The 14,936-nt window shown below is 44.9% G+C and overlaps 1 protein-coding gene across 1 annotated transcript in view; it reads left to right on the forward strand.

Annotated features, from left to right (window-relative positions):
* The window catches only part of FER1L6 (fer-1 like family member 6), a 122,418-nt gene that overhangs the window by 23,700 nt on the left and 83,782 nt on the right, over positions 1-14,936 (forward strand). The window contains exons 11-14 of the mRNA XM_047841657.1: positions 2,311-2,419; positions 3,180-3,363; positions 8,855-8,975; positions 11,525-11,625. Coding sequence (XP_047697613.1) covers positions 2,311-2,419; positions 3,180-3,363; positions 8,855-8,975; positions 11,525-11,625 — 515 coding nt within the window. The remainder of the gene's footprint in view (positions 1-2,310; positions 2,420-3,179; positions 3,364-8,854; positions 8,976-11,524; positions 11,626-14,936) is intronic.

Raw genomic sequence — 14,936 nt, forward strand, 5'->3', positions numbered from 1 at the left:
GGTAACTTTGAGCAGGTATTTTAACCTTTCAGACTGCATTGTCCTCCTATTTACGCAAGTAGAATAAAAGCATCTCCCTCTTAGGGTGGTTATGAGAATTACATGAGATAGTAGGTAAAAGTCTTAATTTGACTTAACCACATTTGACCCGTAATAAGAGCCCAGTAAACATGACCGTCATCATTTTTTCCAGCTCAGGAATCAAGGTATGCTTCCAAAAGAAAGGACCGTTTGAGTTAGACCTGGAAGGATGGTTGGATTAAGAGATGAATTCTGTCTGTCGACGTACCATGAGTACCATTTTTTGTGGCGTTTGCGTGTATAGGCTTTATACAAGGTGCTCCATGTGGATGGTCTCATTTCTGCCTCTGTAGGTCCTAGGACAAAGTTGGTTTCACAGACAGGGAAAATGACACCTAGGCAGTGGACATGACTTGCCTGAAGTCAACCAGCTAGGAAGGAAGTAGCAGGGTTGGGATTTGAAGAAGGGTTTATCTGGCTAAGGAGGCTGCCATCCCTTTTCCAGTCTACATGGCTTACGTTCCCACCGGGTCTCCAAATCCTTTTTAACCTCCTCCCAGAGGGTAAACTTGGCCCCAGGAAGGTGAGATATGTGGCTCTATTATAACCAGTGGATACAATGGCAGCAGGTGGGAGGGGTGTGTGCTTTGTGACTAAGATCCAACATGGGGCCCCCACCCTGTCCAACATTTTCTGGTCAGTAGAAACATTTCCTCCTAAGCCCAACAGCAAGGAGGCTCCTGTGTGAAGGAAGGATCACCCTTTGAGACCTGTTGGCTCTCTGTGGGACAGGGTTCAGGGCTCTTGACTGAATGGGGCTCTTCAGCTCTAAAGCCACAACTGCTTCTTTTCCTTGGATGAACCTTATTGGTTTTTCCATGGAACGTAACAAATCCAGCTGCGAAACCAGGAAGCCCAGACTGTACGGCACTATATCCAGCCTCTTTGCTCAGAAACGTGATGCTGTGTCTTAGCTACATCTGCTCCCTGAACCATCAACTTGTTCCGCATCAACAGGGGTCCTCTCCAGACAGTGTGGTTACCTTGGCATGGCTCCTGTCTTGTGACCTGTCATGGTCCTCTCTTCCACAGTGTAGGCTCCTTGAGGGCAGTCTTGGTGGAGACCAGACCTCAAATCTTGGCTGGCTTTAACTTGCTGTGTGACCTGGGGAAGCCCCTTAGTCCCTCTGAGCTTTAGTTTATTTGGATAGAAGGCAGTTGGATCAGATGAACTCTAAAGCCCTTTTCAGTGGAAAAGCAGCTGTGATCCCGGGACTGAGCACCCTCATGCCAGGAATTGCAGTGCTGATAGCTTGTCCTGGATGCACTGGATTGGCTGATGCTCGCGCAAGTACCTAGCCCTCCCGTCTCTTTCGTTTAGGCTTGTGTTGTTTGGGGAGTAAGGTCTGTCTTTGAGCAGCACCAAGGCGTTGGGTTAGCACATGTCGGAGCCCCGAGCGCACTGGGTCTGTGATCGGAATACTTGGGAGAGTCACTAAACCTAACCTTAAGTTTAGTTTCCTCAGTTTCCTTACCTATAAAATGGGAATGATCCAGGGGCACCTGGGTGGCGCGGTCGGTTAAGCGTCCGACTTCAGCCAGGTCACGATCTCGAGGTCTGTGAGTTCGAGCCCGCGTCAGGCTCTGGGCTGATGGCTCGGAGCCTGGAGCCTGTTTCCGATTCTGTGTCTCCCTCTCTCTCTGCCCCTCCCCCGTTCATGCTCTGTCTCTCTCTGTCCCAAAATAAATAAAAAACGTTGAAAAAAAAATTAATTAAAACAAAAAAATGGGAATGATCCAGATTTTGACCTCTCGAGGTTCTGAAGAGGAAAAAACATAATGTATGTTGTCATCCTGTATAATCCATAAAAAGATGCTCCAATGTGAAGGTCTGATCCTGTGACTCTGTTTGTTTTCTAAACGGCTGTTCGCCTGAAGGTGATTTAAGACCTGTGTTTTAACAATAGCACCACAGAAAGATGCACATACCAACCTTTGCCTTTAAAATAAAAAAAAAAAAAAGATTTTAATCACAAGGTAGGAGCTCAGAAGGTTGAGATTACATCATTCTAGATAAATGGCTGGATTTGGATGTGTGATTTGTAGGTCCTGGTTCCTGCCTGTCTGATTAGTAGGGAAATGATGTGCCATTTCAGGCTAACACTGACATTCAGAAAATGCCTGAAATGCCTACAAATCACCCTGGACCAGTTAACATCACTAATTCAGCTTATTGGTAATAAAAAAAAAATAGATCCAGGCCTGTATAATATTTTTTTCTTTCTATAGATTATACCAGAAAAATATGAGGAATTTTTACTCTTTGGAGCATTTTTTGAAGCTACCATGATTGACCGGAGGATTGGAGATAAACCCATTAGCTTTGAAGTTTCTATTGGTAAGTACAAATACATGCAGTGCTTGGCACATGGCATTGACTTTATACCTATTTCTTGAATAAATGAGCTAGTGTCTTACATGGAGATGATAGAATTCTGGTGGAAGTTTGCATCTCAGAAAGAAATGAGTAATTCTTCATTTACTCTAGCGTCAATATGTAAGGGATAGAATTATTTTCATACTTTAATAAAAGGACTAAGAGTATAGTTTGGATTCAGACAGACTTGGATTACTAATCTTGGTTCCATTACGCCTAGGCTCACTTAATTTCTCTGAGTCTCAGTTTCTTCATCTATAGAATGGGAATAATAATTCCTCATAGAGCTATTGCAAGAGTATAGTGAGTTAATACATGCCAAGTCCTGTGCATATTGTAGTTGCTTTTATTGTAACTCCCAAAGATCTTCCTGGATTGATGCACATCTGGGAAAACCTTTCCAAGAAAGAGCATTCTATTAGAGAATGGCTTGATTCATATTGGGAGCATCTCCTTTACAGGAGCAGAAGGAAGTGGAGATGGAATCCAGGTAACTTGTGACTTGAGTAGTTTTTGCAAAAGAGAACATAAGATGGATGAAGGTGATGGCTCGTCGTCATTGTGAATCTCATTTGTTTGGTCTGACTGTCATTCTTCCCACCTTCATACTGAGATCTTACTTCTCTGCCCTGCAAGGATATGACCGTGGATCCCCTAGGCCAAGTAGCCTGATTCTGCTTGTTGATACCTGGCCTCTCTCCCCTTGCTGCTGCCTCTATAGGTAATTTTGGGAACCTGCTTGATGGAGGGTCCCATCATGGGAGTAAGAAGAAGTCAGCAGAATCAGCTCAAGAAGACATCCTCCCATTGCTGCATGAAGGAGAAGGGGGCGCAGCCCATAATGGTGCCATCCCTATGGTCTCCACCACTCACCCGGAGAAGCCACTTGTGACAGAAGGGAACAGGTAGGGGACACAGCAGGGCAGAGCATCCAGGGTTCTGACAGTGGGTGTCCGACCTGTTTCTGGGACTGTTTGATTCAGTTCTTCCCTAAGATCAGAAACATCATGATTATTTTTTTTAAATCTCAGTTATGGGAGCAAGGCACAGGCAAGGGCAACATGGTCAGTGTCACTGTACTGAATCTTTCGTGACATGTTGACAACTCTCCAAATGCCACATCCAGGTAATTCATCTAAGGGCAGGACGATGATGATGATTGTCATATCTATAACTGTGAAGCATAACCAGGTAGGAAGGTCAGAATTTAACATTTCAATCCAAATCCTGTTAACAGTTACTAAACTCATCTGAACTCTGTGCTATTATGTATATTTATTATTATTATTATTTTTTTTAATTAAAAAAATTTTTTTTCAACGTTTTATTTATTTTTGGAACAGAGAGAGACAGAGCATGAACGGGGGAGGGGCAGAGAGAGAGGGAGACACAGAATCGGAAACAGGCTCCAGCCTCTGAGCCATCAGCCCAGAGCCCGACGCGGGGCTCAAACCCACGGACCGCGAGATCGTGACCTGGCTGAAGTCGGATGCTTAACCCACTGCGCCACCCAGGCGCCCCTGTATATTTATTTTTGACAGAGAGAGAGAGAGAGAGAGAGAGACAGAGCATGAACAGGGGAGGGTCAGAGAGAGAGGGAGACACAGAATCTGAAACAAGCTTCAGGCTCTGAGCTGTCAGCACAGAGCCGGATGCGGGGCTTGAACTCACAGACCGCGAGATCATGACCTGAGCCGAAGTGAGACGCTCAGCCTCAACCGACTGAGTCATCCAGGCGCCCCCATGAGCTCTGTGTTATTATGTAAACTCAACTCAGTGGGATTATTGGATACATCATTTCTTATCTTGTTTCTGCCACAGTCAGACTGAAGAACTCAAAAAACAACTGTCAGCCACCAAAAAAAAAAAAAAAAAAGACCATTTCAGAAAGCAGCTGGGGCATCTCCATGCACACTCACTGATCTTTAACCCACATAAACTTTCAGCATGCAAAGAGAAGTAAAATTCTAGAATTCTGTTGGAAGAAAGTGGTGTCGAGCACCAACCAAGTGATTTGTGAGAGGAAGGGGAAGTCACACACAGCGAGAGTCTTCTGCGTTCTGAGCCTTGGGCCATGAGGAAGAGCTTTAGGATCTCATCGGGTTCTCCTGAGAGAACATAGTACCCCCCCTTTGCCCGTGAGGAGATTGGAACATTGCTGGTGCTCATCACTCTCTCTGCTCTTCCCGACCTAGACACGGCTTTCCGAGCACTGTCAGCATCACAAGGACTCCATGTGCATTTCCCCAGACGGCCCTCTTCCCTGAGCAGCAGATCCAGACACCCTCCACTTGGGTGTCCCAAAGTTGTTCACCAGGCTCATGGCCTTCACAGACAACTTGGCTGCTCTTCCTGTCTTTCCCATCTCATGGACTGGTCGTCCCGCTCTCTGAGTCCTCTGAACCACCAATCAGAAAGTTATCAGCTGTCCTCTTCCCCTTCCTTCCCGCATCTAGTCAGCAATGAAGTCTGGTAAAGTTTGGCTCCCAAGTATTTCTCGTATCGATAGTCATCTCTTTAATTTTGGCCATTGGCATCTTTGACCCGGATTATCCTATAAATCTCCAACCTGGCTTGGATCTTCAAGAAATTCACCAGACTCTCTGTCAGAGCCAGTTACTCCCTGAACTGACATCATTCATCGGCTGCCTGTGGCTTTCAGGGTTATTTTCAGAGGCCACAGCTTGTTGCCTCAATCCCCATCTACTTCTCTACCACCGCCTCCAGTCATGCCCCAAACTCCGCCTTTCCTCCGGCCACACTATGTCTCTGATGGTTCTCCAAATGTGTCCTGCTGTTTGCTGCTTCTGGGCCTGTGAGGATGGTCTTCCCTCTGCCAGGCAATAAGCCCTCTCCTCAGAACTGTTGGCTCCCGTTACCCTTAAAGGCAAAGCCCACATTCCCTTCCCTGAATCCCAAGTCTGATTTGGATTTCTAGACTCCCCTCCACCAAGCACCAATCACATTGCATTAAGATGTTTTTACTTGTCTGTCTCCCTATTAGACTGTGGACACTCTGAGGGCAGGGACCGTGTCTTATTTACCTGTGTATCTGCTCCTTTCTAAAGCCTGGAACACAGTAAATCTTCATAAATGTTTTGGAATGAGTTAAGGAATTACTATACCTGGGTTTGCTACAAGGTACTATGGAGGCAGAGAGAGGAGGCAGGTAACTTACTTTCCCTGGGGAGGAGGTGAGGATTTGAAAAAGGGCACAGAAAAGGTGACATCCTAAGAGGTGAGAAGGGGTTTAAGCAGTGAAAAGAGACTATTTGGGACAAAAGTAAAAATAATCTTAATTATTCATCCCCTCATTTTTAAGTGTGCCCTATATTTTCTAAATCCTGTCCCTCCCATGGACCACCTTCTTTGGGATGTTTTTTTGCTCTCTGGCAGGCATAGTTAGTTGTAAACCCTCCTTTCCACACACCAACAAGGATCCCAAACTTGGGATGGCCTTTGATGGCTTCTCTGTCTATTCTCAGAACTGAGGAGATCAATGAGTGGGTCCTATAACTGGATCTGCAACTCAGGGAAACGTTTCTGAAATACTCAGAGGCACTCTGCATCCTTTCACTGGAACCAGGCAGTAAAAACCTCCCCACCTTGTTGAACTAGACCATTGGTGACTATGGGTGAGAATGTCAGGAGATCTACTGTGAGAATGGTTTGGGAGGAGATGAGAAGTCTCAAGGCACCCTTGGATGGACTTTATATTAGTGCTGGCCAGCGGGATCAAGGAGACCAAAATGAATCATGCTAATGTTTCCTGGGCTTTCTGTCTCTCAGAAATATTCCTCATATATTGAGGGTCTGACTTCGGCTCAGGTCATGATCTCACAGTCCGTGAGTTCGAGCCCCGCGTCGGGCTCTGTGCTGACAGCTCAGAGCCTGGAGCCTGTTTCAGATTCTGTGTCTCCCTCTCTCTCTGCCCCTCCCCTGTTCATGCTGTGTCTCTCTCTGTCTCAAAAATAAATAAACGTTAAAAAAAATTTTTTTTTAAATTAAAAAAAAATAAATTGAAAGATCCTGTGTCTATACCACACCCATATGTGCATGCTTGCACATGCACACGGTTATGCAATTGATTTGTGTGTTGCCTTCATTAAAATAAATTAAACTCCTTGTGTTTGGTCTGGGCTTTCCAGTTTTAGAAAGCACATGCATTCACCTACAATTTATGTATTAGGCTGGAGTTCAGGAATGAGACGAGAGCACAGGACATCCCATGGCAGTTCACCATCTCCTTCTCAGGGCTCTGGGGCTACCCTTGCCCAAAGTCACAAGCCTGGTCTGGTGTCAGAGCAGCCATTCAAACTGGCAGCCTTCTCTTTCCACTGGCAGCACGGTGCCCTCATGGTGCCCTCCCATCTGCTGTGCTCCATCTGTACTGTTTGCCAGAGACCACAGCATCGCAGTCCCAGACCCAGTAAGGCTAGGAGGACTCTGGGAATCAAAGAGGAGAAGGCTCTGAACATCATTAGCACAAAATAATCTGAACCACAGAAACCTTGGAACAAAGGACAAAATCTGGGTGAGAATGTATTTCGTAGGATTCTTGGTGCAGTAATTTTAAAGGAGATGAAAGCATTTTAATTTCTAACTTTTTAATTTATTTTTTTTTTGTTCTCCTGCTGTAATAACAACCCCAGTCTCAGCCGAGAACTAATTTGGCTTCTCTTCTAAATGGACACCTGCTGGTTTATCTTCTACAGAACAGACAACGGACACCTTTGCTACTTTTATGGTCTCCAGAGGAAATTTGGGTTGGAGAGCTAAAAAGAACAACCATCCATTCTTTCAGGCTGAAGTTCTCTTCAGCTTTTTGGAATGGAAACAGCTTTCTGTCCCTTGGTCTCTCCTCTGTCTGCCTCTATGGGTGTGTGACTCCAAACTCTGTCCATGTTCATCAGGCCACATGTCTCACCCTGCCCATTTTGAGAACTTTGCCTTGGCCTTCCTGTCACATTTCTCTTTTTGCGGTCCCAGATGTTTCTGGGAAAATTAGAGGGGCTTGGGGAAAACCTAGTCAAGAATATAGCTGCCGTGGGGCGCCTGGGTGGCTCGGTCGTTTGAGGGTCTGACTTCGGCTCAGGTCATGATCTTGCATCGGGCTCTGTGCTGACAGCTCGGAGCCTGGAGCCTGCTTCGGATTCTGTGTGTTCTTCTCTCTCTTCCCCTCCCCCACTAATGCTCTCTCTGTCTCAAAAGTAGATAAACATTAAAAAAAATAAAAAAAAAAAAGAATATAGCTGCCCTTGGGGAACATCAACTTTTTGCCACACTTCTCCCACCTTACCTGCCTTACCCCATCCCTTTCCTCCCTGGGAGCCAAAACTGACAAATTAGTTCCTTCTTTTGTGTCTTCAATCTCCCACTGTTAGCTGTCTTATTCTCATCAGCATTTAAGCATATCCAACTGCCACCCTTAAACACTTCCTTTGGCTCCACATCTCCCCATCTGGCTACCTTGCTATCCCTCTTATCCCTTCTTAGCCAAGTAGGTAACCTGCATTATCAGCACCATGGCCTGGAAATAGTACACATTTGATTCATGGATGGATGGATGGATGACGGGTGGATGAATGCATGAATGCATAGATGCATGCATGGGTGGATGCATGGGTAGATGAATGCATGAATGCATGCATGCATGCATGCATGGGTGGACAGATGGATGCATGGATGGATGGATGGATGGCCATATGGTTGCTGCAGTTTAGATTCTTCATCCTAATTAATAATATATTATGTTCTTACAGTCTTATAGCAATTTCATTCACATCTGTTATCTCAGTTTATTTTCACACAGTGGATAGCTTACAGACATTAAAATGAAAATGTTGGTTTTTCTCTCTCCTCTCCTCTCCTCTCCTCTCCTCTCCTCTCCTCTCCTCTCCTCCCCTCTCCTCCCCTCCCCTCCCCTCCCCTCCCCTCTCCTCTCCTCTCCTCTCCTCCCCTCCCCTCCCCTCCACTCCCCTCCTCTCCCCTCCTCTCCTCTCCTCCCCTCTCCTCCCCTCCCCTCCCCTCCCCTCCCCTCCTCTCCCCTCCTCTCCTCTCCTCCCCTCTCCTCCCCTCCTCTCCTCTCCTCTACACTGGAAAGAGAAGTTCCTCCTTCAAGAAGGCTTGCTTGATAAACCCTGCCCCCTGGTGCTCAGCTCTAGGCTTTGTCCTGCGTCTGATGTCAGTAGCTGTTAGTACCTTTCCATTGTAGCCATATATCTGTTCATTGTTTATTGTTCATGGGTCCCCAATTAGAACACAGTGAATAATTTGATTGTTTTGTCACCACCCTTCCCCACCCCACAAAGACCATACAGAACATGAACATGTGGCTGGAATTGCCTGAAAAATACCAATTGCCAACTAACTTCAAGACCTAACCTGTTTTCACAGGAATTACAACTATTTGCCTTTTGACGCCAAGAAGCCCTGTGTCTACTTTATCAGTTCTTGGGGAGACCAGACGTTTAGGCTGCATTGGTCCAACATGCTGGAGAAAATGGCGGACCTGCTGGTAGGTGACTCTCACAGGTGATGGATTTGAACATTGGGCAGCTGGAGGCAAAAGGGACCTTTTCATTCACACAGTAGAGGGTCTTGACCTTAATTTAAATGCAAATAAATTGTGGCTGCTACATGAGGGCACATAGTTTCTACCTTCTGGACCTAAGGGAATGAGAATACGTTTTGACTTTAAATAAAACTATCCAGATTAGAATCTCTGTTCTGCTGCTTAACATTATAGGACCTAAGGATAGACTGTTTTCCTAATCAGGATATTAGGGCAGGAGATAGACAACTTTCTCACAGAACTGATGGAGCCTGGCTTCAACTGATAGAAAATCCTACACCCTTCCCATGGCAGAGAATTGCCTATACGGTGAAGTCCTGCCACTTCTCCAGTCCTGCCTCTCACATACTTTCTCCCTTGTTCCAAGCGCACTGGACTTTTTGTTTCTCAAAGAAGCCAAATTCCTTTATGCCTCATAGCCACCTCCATGATGTTCTGTCTGCCTGAGCTACTTTTCCCTCCACGCTTTGCCTATGTAACCCCTTAACCTCCACAGCACAGTTTCAACTACTTCCTCAGAGAGGCCTTCTGACTTCTCCCCCTTACTCTCTCCTGTAATACCCTGTGCTGTACCTTCAGGGCTCTCCGGATTTTACAACTGATTGGTGTGTGTATTTGGTCAATAACCATTTCCTACTGTTCTGTGGCATCTGGCATAGTACCCGGCACCTGAAAGGGGCCAATAGTTATTTGAGGGATTGAAGGGAAGTATTTATAACAGGGCCAACATACAACGGCTGCCAGATTGTTCCACCCAACCCCAGGGAGGAAGGCACCCCCGGGAACTCTGCTTCTCTGGGCTCTTGAGCCTGCCCTTTGTGGTTTCTTTGTGCCTGCTCTCTTATTTCTCTTCTCACACCACACAGCTCATTGGGGCGCCCTCTACTTTCTGTCCTGCCATGCCTCAACCAGGTGACCCTCTCATTCCATGAAAGCCTATGCTAAGGAAAGAACAAATTTCTCTCTCTCTTTTGCTTTATAATTCTGTCTCTAGTTGTGTGAAACAAAGCATTGCCTCTGGTCTTGGGGATTCCAGGCATCGTGGAGATAAGAGTCTGAGGGCGATTTGGTGTCACCTTATGTGGAGGCCACAGACTTGCTTTGGAAGGCTGGTTTTGCTTCCCCTTCAGGCAAAATATCTTAGACAGTGTATTTATAGAATTAATCCAAGCAATGCAGCAGCGCTGGCCTGGAGGAGAGGTCCCTCTGGTTCTACAGGGTCTATCCCACTCCAGTAGGTAAACGCAGTTACCCGGCGCGGAGGGGCGTGGTTTGCTGTAGGCTGGTCCCGCCTCCACTGTGGGCCCAGCGGACCAATCCTCGAGGCCCCACCTTGGTGGTGGTGGGGAGAAAAATGGCGTCCCCCCCAGTCTCTTCTCCACCACCCAGTGTCCCAAAGCACTCCTTTGGAGCCATCCTCATTGTGTCACGGTCGCAGACGAGACTCCTGTGTCCCGGCGCTCGACAAACCAAAGCAGAATGCCTCCCTGGAGGCCATAGCTGCCTTTACCATTCATTTCCAATTCCTTTCTCAGTGCCACATCCCTGCCATGCTTGGTGTATCATGCCTAACATGACTGAATGTTTGTTTACTAAGCACTAGGCACCGTCTGAAGAAGTCCACACCTCTCTACGGTGGTGCTATAGGTGGGCGCTCTTATCACCTGACTTTGCAGAAAAATGGGCATGCGGGGGTTGGTTCAATCATAAGGATAGAGTCTGGATTTGAACAGAGGTTGCTGACCCTGCACCTATATTTTTAACCACTCCACAATTTGCCTGTTCTTCTAGTGAGGGGGAAAGAGGGAAACATATGTCCCCAGACATCAGACTTTGATGTGTAATACAATTTTTATAGATTCTGGCAAAGCAGTGATAACATGCCTTTTGAGTGCCGTATCCCTCCATTGAGTGCCACTGAATGGAATACTAGAATTTAGGCCTAAAAAGAAAAGTATGATTATTAAATACGCAAGCATAAAGCCATTGTCATATGCAAACTGTCCTCTTCTCCTATACCACCTCACCCGCTGCCCCAAACTCCTATAATCAGAAGAATTGATCCCCTTTAAATCAGGATTATTCAGTATTACTATATTCCCATATAATCAATTGACTTGAACGTTGCTTTTCAAGTTTTTTATGTCGTATCTAGTTTGATCTCCTTTGTTAGGTATTTCCTGACATGAGTTTCCCCCCACAGTAGATGCCAAATAAAGGATTCCCTGTTAGGAAATGATCTGGAATAGGAATGATGAGGTTGAGCAAGGCAGGAGAAGACTTGTATTTGGACTGATTCCAATGAAGAAAAGGAAGTTTCAAAGTTAGAATGCAGCAGCATTTCCCAGTTTAGACACGAGAAAATGAGGGAAATCTTCCTTCATTTCTAAAACACAAAATCAGCAAAATATGTCTGAGATACTTCCATCAGGGTCTCCACTACAGTGTCTCCTTCTGCCCCTCAGCCCTCTACCCCTATGGTTTGTTTCCAGGAAGAAAGTATAGAAGAAGTGAGAGAATTGATCAAGATTTCAGAGAAAGCATCAGAAGATAAAATGAAGATGGTGCTCAGTGACTTCATCAGTCAAAGCAGGTACCGGGAGAACAGCTGGCATGTGGGTTGCTGAGCTTATATGGAATCAGCTTTTAATTACCTTAGAAAATAGTTGATTTCACATGCATTCAGATAGGCATTTTATAGTGTTCTATCCATCTTATTTCGTTCAGTAATTTAGCCGGCACTTGTGGGCTCACGGTTGCTTCCTGACACTTAACTAAAGCATCAAACAAAGGAAAAAAAAAAAGAAGAGGGAGAAAAGAAAGACTCACTGCAGAGACTTTTTAATGAAGCAAGAAAAATGCTAGTAATGTTATGCCAAGCATGTGTCTACATCTGGTAGATACTCAGCAACTATTTGACAATGAGATTGGATAATAAATCAAATACTGTTTAGTAGAATTTTTTCAGATAACATAGCAAACACCAATTAAGGACTCTGATTCCAGGTGGCAATCAATAATAATAAAAAGATTTAAAAATAGAGTGTATTAGTTACCTATTATGGAGTAACAACTCCCAAATTTAGTGACTAAACAGTATGTATGATCTCTGTTTCTGTGGGTCAGGAGTCCAGCTGTGGCTTAGCCACAGTTTAGAGCCTCTCAGAGACGCCAATCAAGGCATGGGCTGGGGCTGCAGTTACTGAAGGCCCGGTGGGCGGGCTTCACCGCCAAGCCCACTCACATGGTTATTTGCGAATTCGGTTCTTCACGGGCTGGTGGATCGAGGACTTCAGTTCCCTGACTGCTTGTTGGCAGTCAGCCTCAGTTCCTCACCACGTGGGCTACTCCAGGCTCCTTCTCACGACATGGCAGCTGACTTCATCAGAATGAACAAGCAAGAAGAGTCAGAGCATGCCAGCAAGATGGAAGTCATGGTCTTTTATAACCTAATCTTGGAAGTGACCCCCATCACTCTTGACATACTCTACTATGAGCAAGTCACTAGGTCCAGTGCACGTTCAAAGGGAGGGAATTACACAACGGCAAGAAAAGCAGGAGAAGGTCACTGGGGGGGCCATTGTAGGGGCTTGTCTACTGCAGAAGGAAACAACCTGGATTAACTCTTGAAATGAATTAGGTGAAGAGTTGGGCAAAAATGAGAATTTATCATAATGATGGGCGCCTGGGTGGCTCAGTCAGTTAAGCATCGCTTGATTTTGGCTCAGGTCATGATCTCAGTGTGGGGAGATTGAGCCCTGTGTTGGGCCCCACGCTGGGCATGGAGCCTGCTTACGATTCTCTCTCTCTCTCTCTCTCTCTCTCTTTCTCTCCCTCTCTCTCCCCCTCCTCCCTTGCTCATGCTGTCTCTAAATAAAAAAATGAAAGAAAGAAAAGAAAAGAAAAAAAGATTTAGTCGTAATGGAAACAATGCGAAGGGGTGGAGATTCATTTGATGGAAGGCAAAATCTAATAGATAGGGGGTAGCTAAGTAGCTAAATTCTGGTGTTTTGCTTTATAAGTTCTGTCTTTGCTAATCTCTCAGTTACCCATCATTTTTGCTTTATAAAAGGAAAGCAAACAAATAAATATATAGGTTTCTTTCTATCTTTATTTCTTTCTCATTTCTCATTATAGAAGCAATATCTATCAGTGTTGCTCCTGCTGTGAGCTAAGTGTGACCTGCAATTCTCTTTGAGCATCTTTAAAAAGCTTCATGATCTCATATTTCTAGAAACTGTGTGGGCAAATTATAGCTCAATAATTTTCTATATTAGGGGGCTACTTGGGGTGATGATCATTCCCCTTTCCCTACAAGTTTACAAGCAGCTGAAAACATATTTATGAGGGTCAGACAGAGATCAAAATGTTAGTTTTGTATTTGGTAAACTTGGATTTGAGAAAGCGGCTTGGACCTGAGGTCAAGGTGGGCTTCCTGTTTCCTCCCCGCTGCGACCCCTTCATGGTGAGGCAGCTGGACTTCTGGGGCTTCTCCCCAGGAAGGGACAGGTCACTTGCCACAAGAAGGTGAGGAGGCCGTCCACAGGTCACAGCAGGCTGGGTATGAAAGATGAAGAATGAACACAAACAGGTGCCGTGGTCATTTACTCCAATTTGATTGAGGGAATCAATGATTTTTCCCCCTGTGAGAAAGGGAGAGAGAGATCAGAAGTCAGAAGTGTCCACCATGTCTCACTAAGCTGGTCCGTTTGGGAGTGGAATGGAGTTTCTTGGGTGTCTCAGAAGGTAGACGTGTGGCAACAAGATGCCTTCTTCAAAATATAATTCTTTATATTCTTTTTAAAAATCAAGAGAAAATGGGGCGCCTGGGTGGCTCAGTCAGTTAAGCATCCGACTTCGGCTCACGTCATGATGTGGTTCGTGGGCTCGGGCCCCCTGTCGCGTTCTGTGCTAACATCTCAGAGCCAGGAGCCTGCTTCGGATTCTGTGTCTGCCTCTCTCTCTGCCCCTCCCCTGCTTGCACTCTCTCTCTCTCTCTCTCTCTCTCTCTCTCTCTCTCAAAAATAAACATTAAAATGGTTTTTGTTTTAATTAAAAAATAAATAAATAAAAATTAAGAGAAAATGTCACTTGACTAGTATGTCCAAAGAGAATTGCTAGTGAGGTTTCCGACTCTGACGTAGGACCGGGGAGTGTGGTGTTTTCCCCTTTTGTTTCCTTTGTCGTTGATTTTTTTCTTCACAGTATTACATGCTCATCTTACCAAAAGAAAAAAAAAAAGGTAGGAATGTATGAAGAAAAAGTGTTCTCAATTCTCTCTCCAATCCCATTTTGCAGAGAAAAGTTGATTTGTCCTCCTGGATTTTTTTTTCCTGTGCATTTGCAGACCCACACATTCATGAAAACACTATATTTTTCCACAAATGTCACACATTTCGTTCAGCAGGTTGCCTTTTCACTCCACAGACTAGCACCGGAATCTTTCAACAGTTGTATGTGATGGTCCTCGGTAGTTAATTGTGTGATATGTGTCACTTACTTAACTGGTCTCTGATATATTAGTTGCTTCTAATTATTTTGCTACTATAAACGATGCTACAATAAGCATTACTGCGTAAACATATTCTTGCAAAATTTTTCAGTTGTTTTTGAAGGACAGAATTCTAACCTGATTTTTGGATCAAATTATATAGACGTTTAATTTTTGGCAAGTGCTGTCAAATCGTCTCTTAAACAATTGGTGGAGGAGAGTGACTATTTCCCCACCAACCTTAACTATTATCCAATAGGTGAAAATGGTATTGATTTTAATTTGCATTTAACTTTCCACTACTGAGGGCAGTATCTTATTTCCCCATGTTTTAAAGCCACTTATATTTCTTCTTCAATTACATGCATAACCTCTACCATTTTCTTATTGACCACATTTTTAACATCATCCCT

This window comes from Prionailurus viverrinus, chromosome F2, assembly GCF_022837055.1.
Source record: "Prionailurus viverrinus isolate Anna chromosome F2, UM_Priviv_1.0, whole genome shotgun sequence".
Taxonomy (NCBI): Eukaryota; Metazoa; Chordata; class Mammalia; order Carnivora; family Felidae; genus Prionailurus; species Prionailurus viverrinus.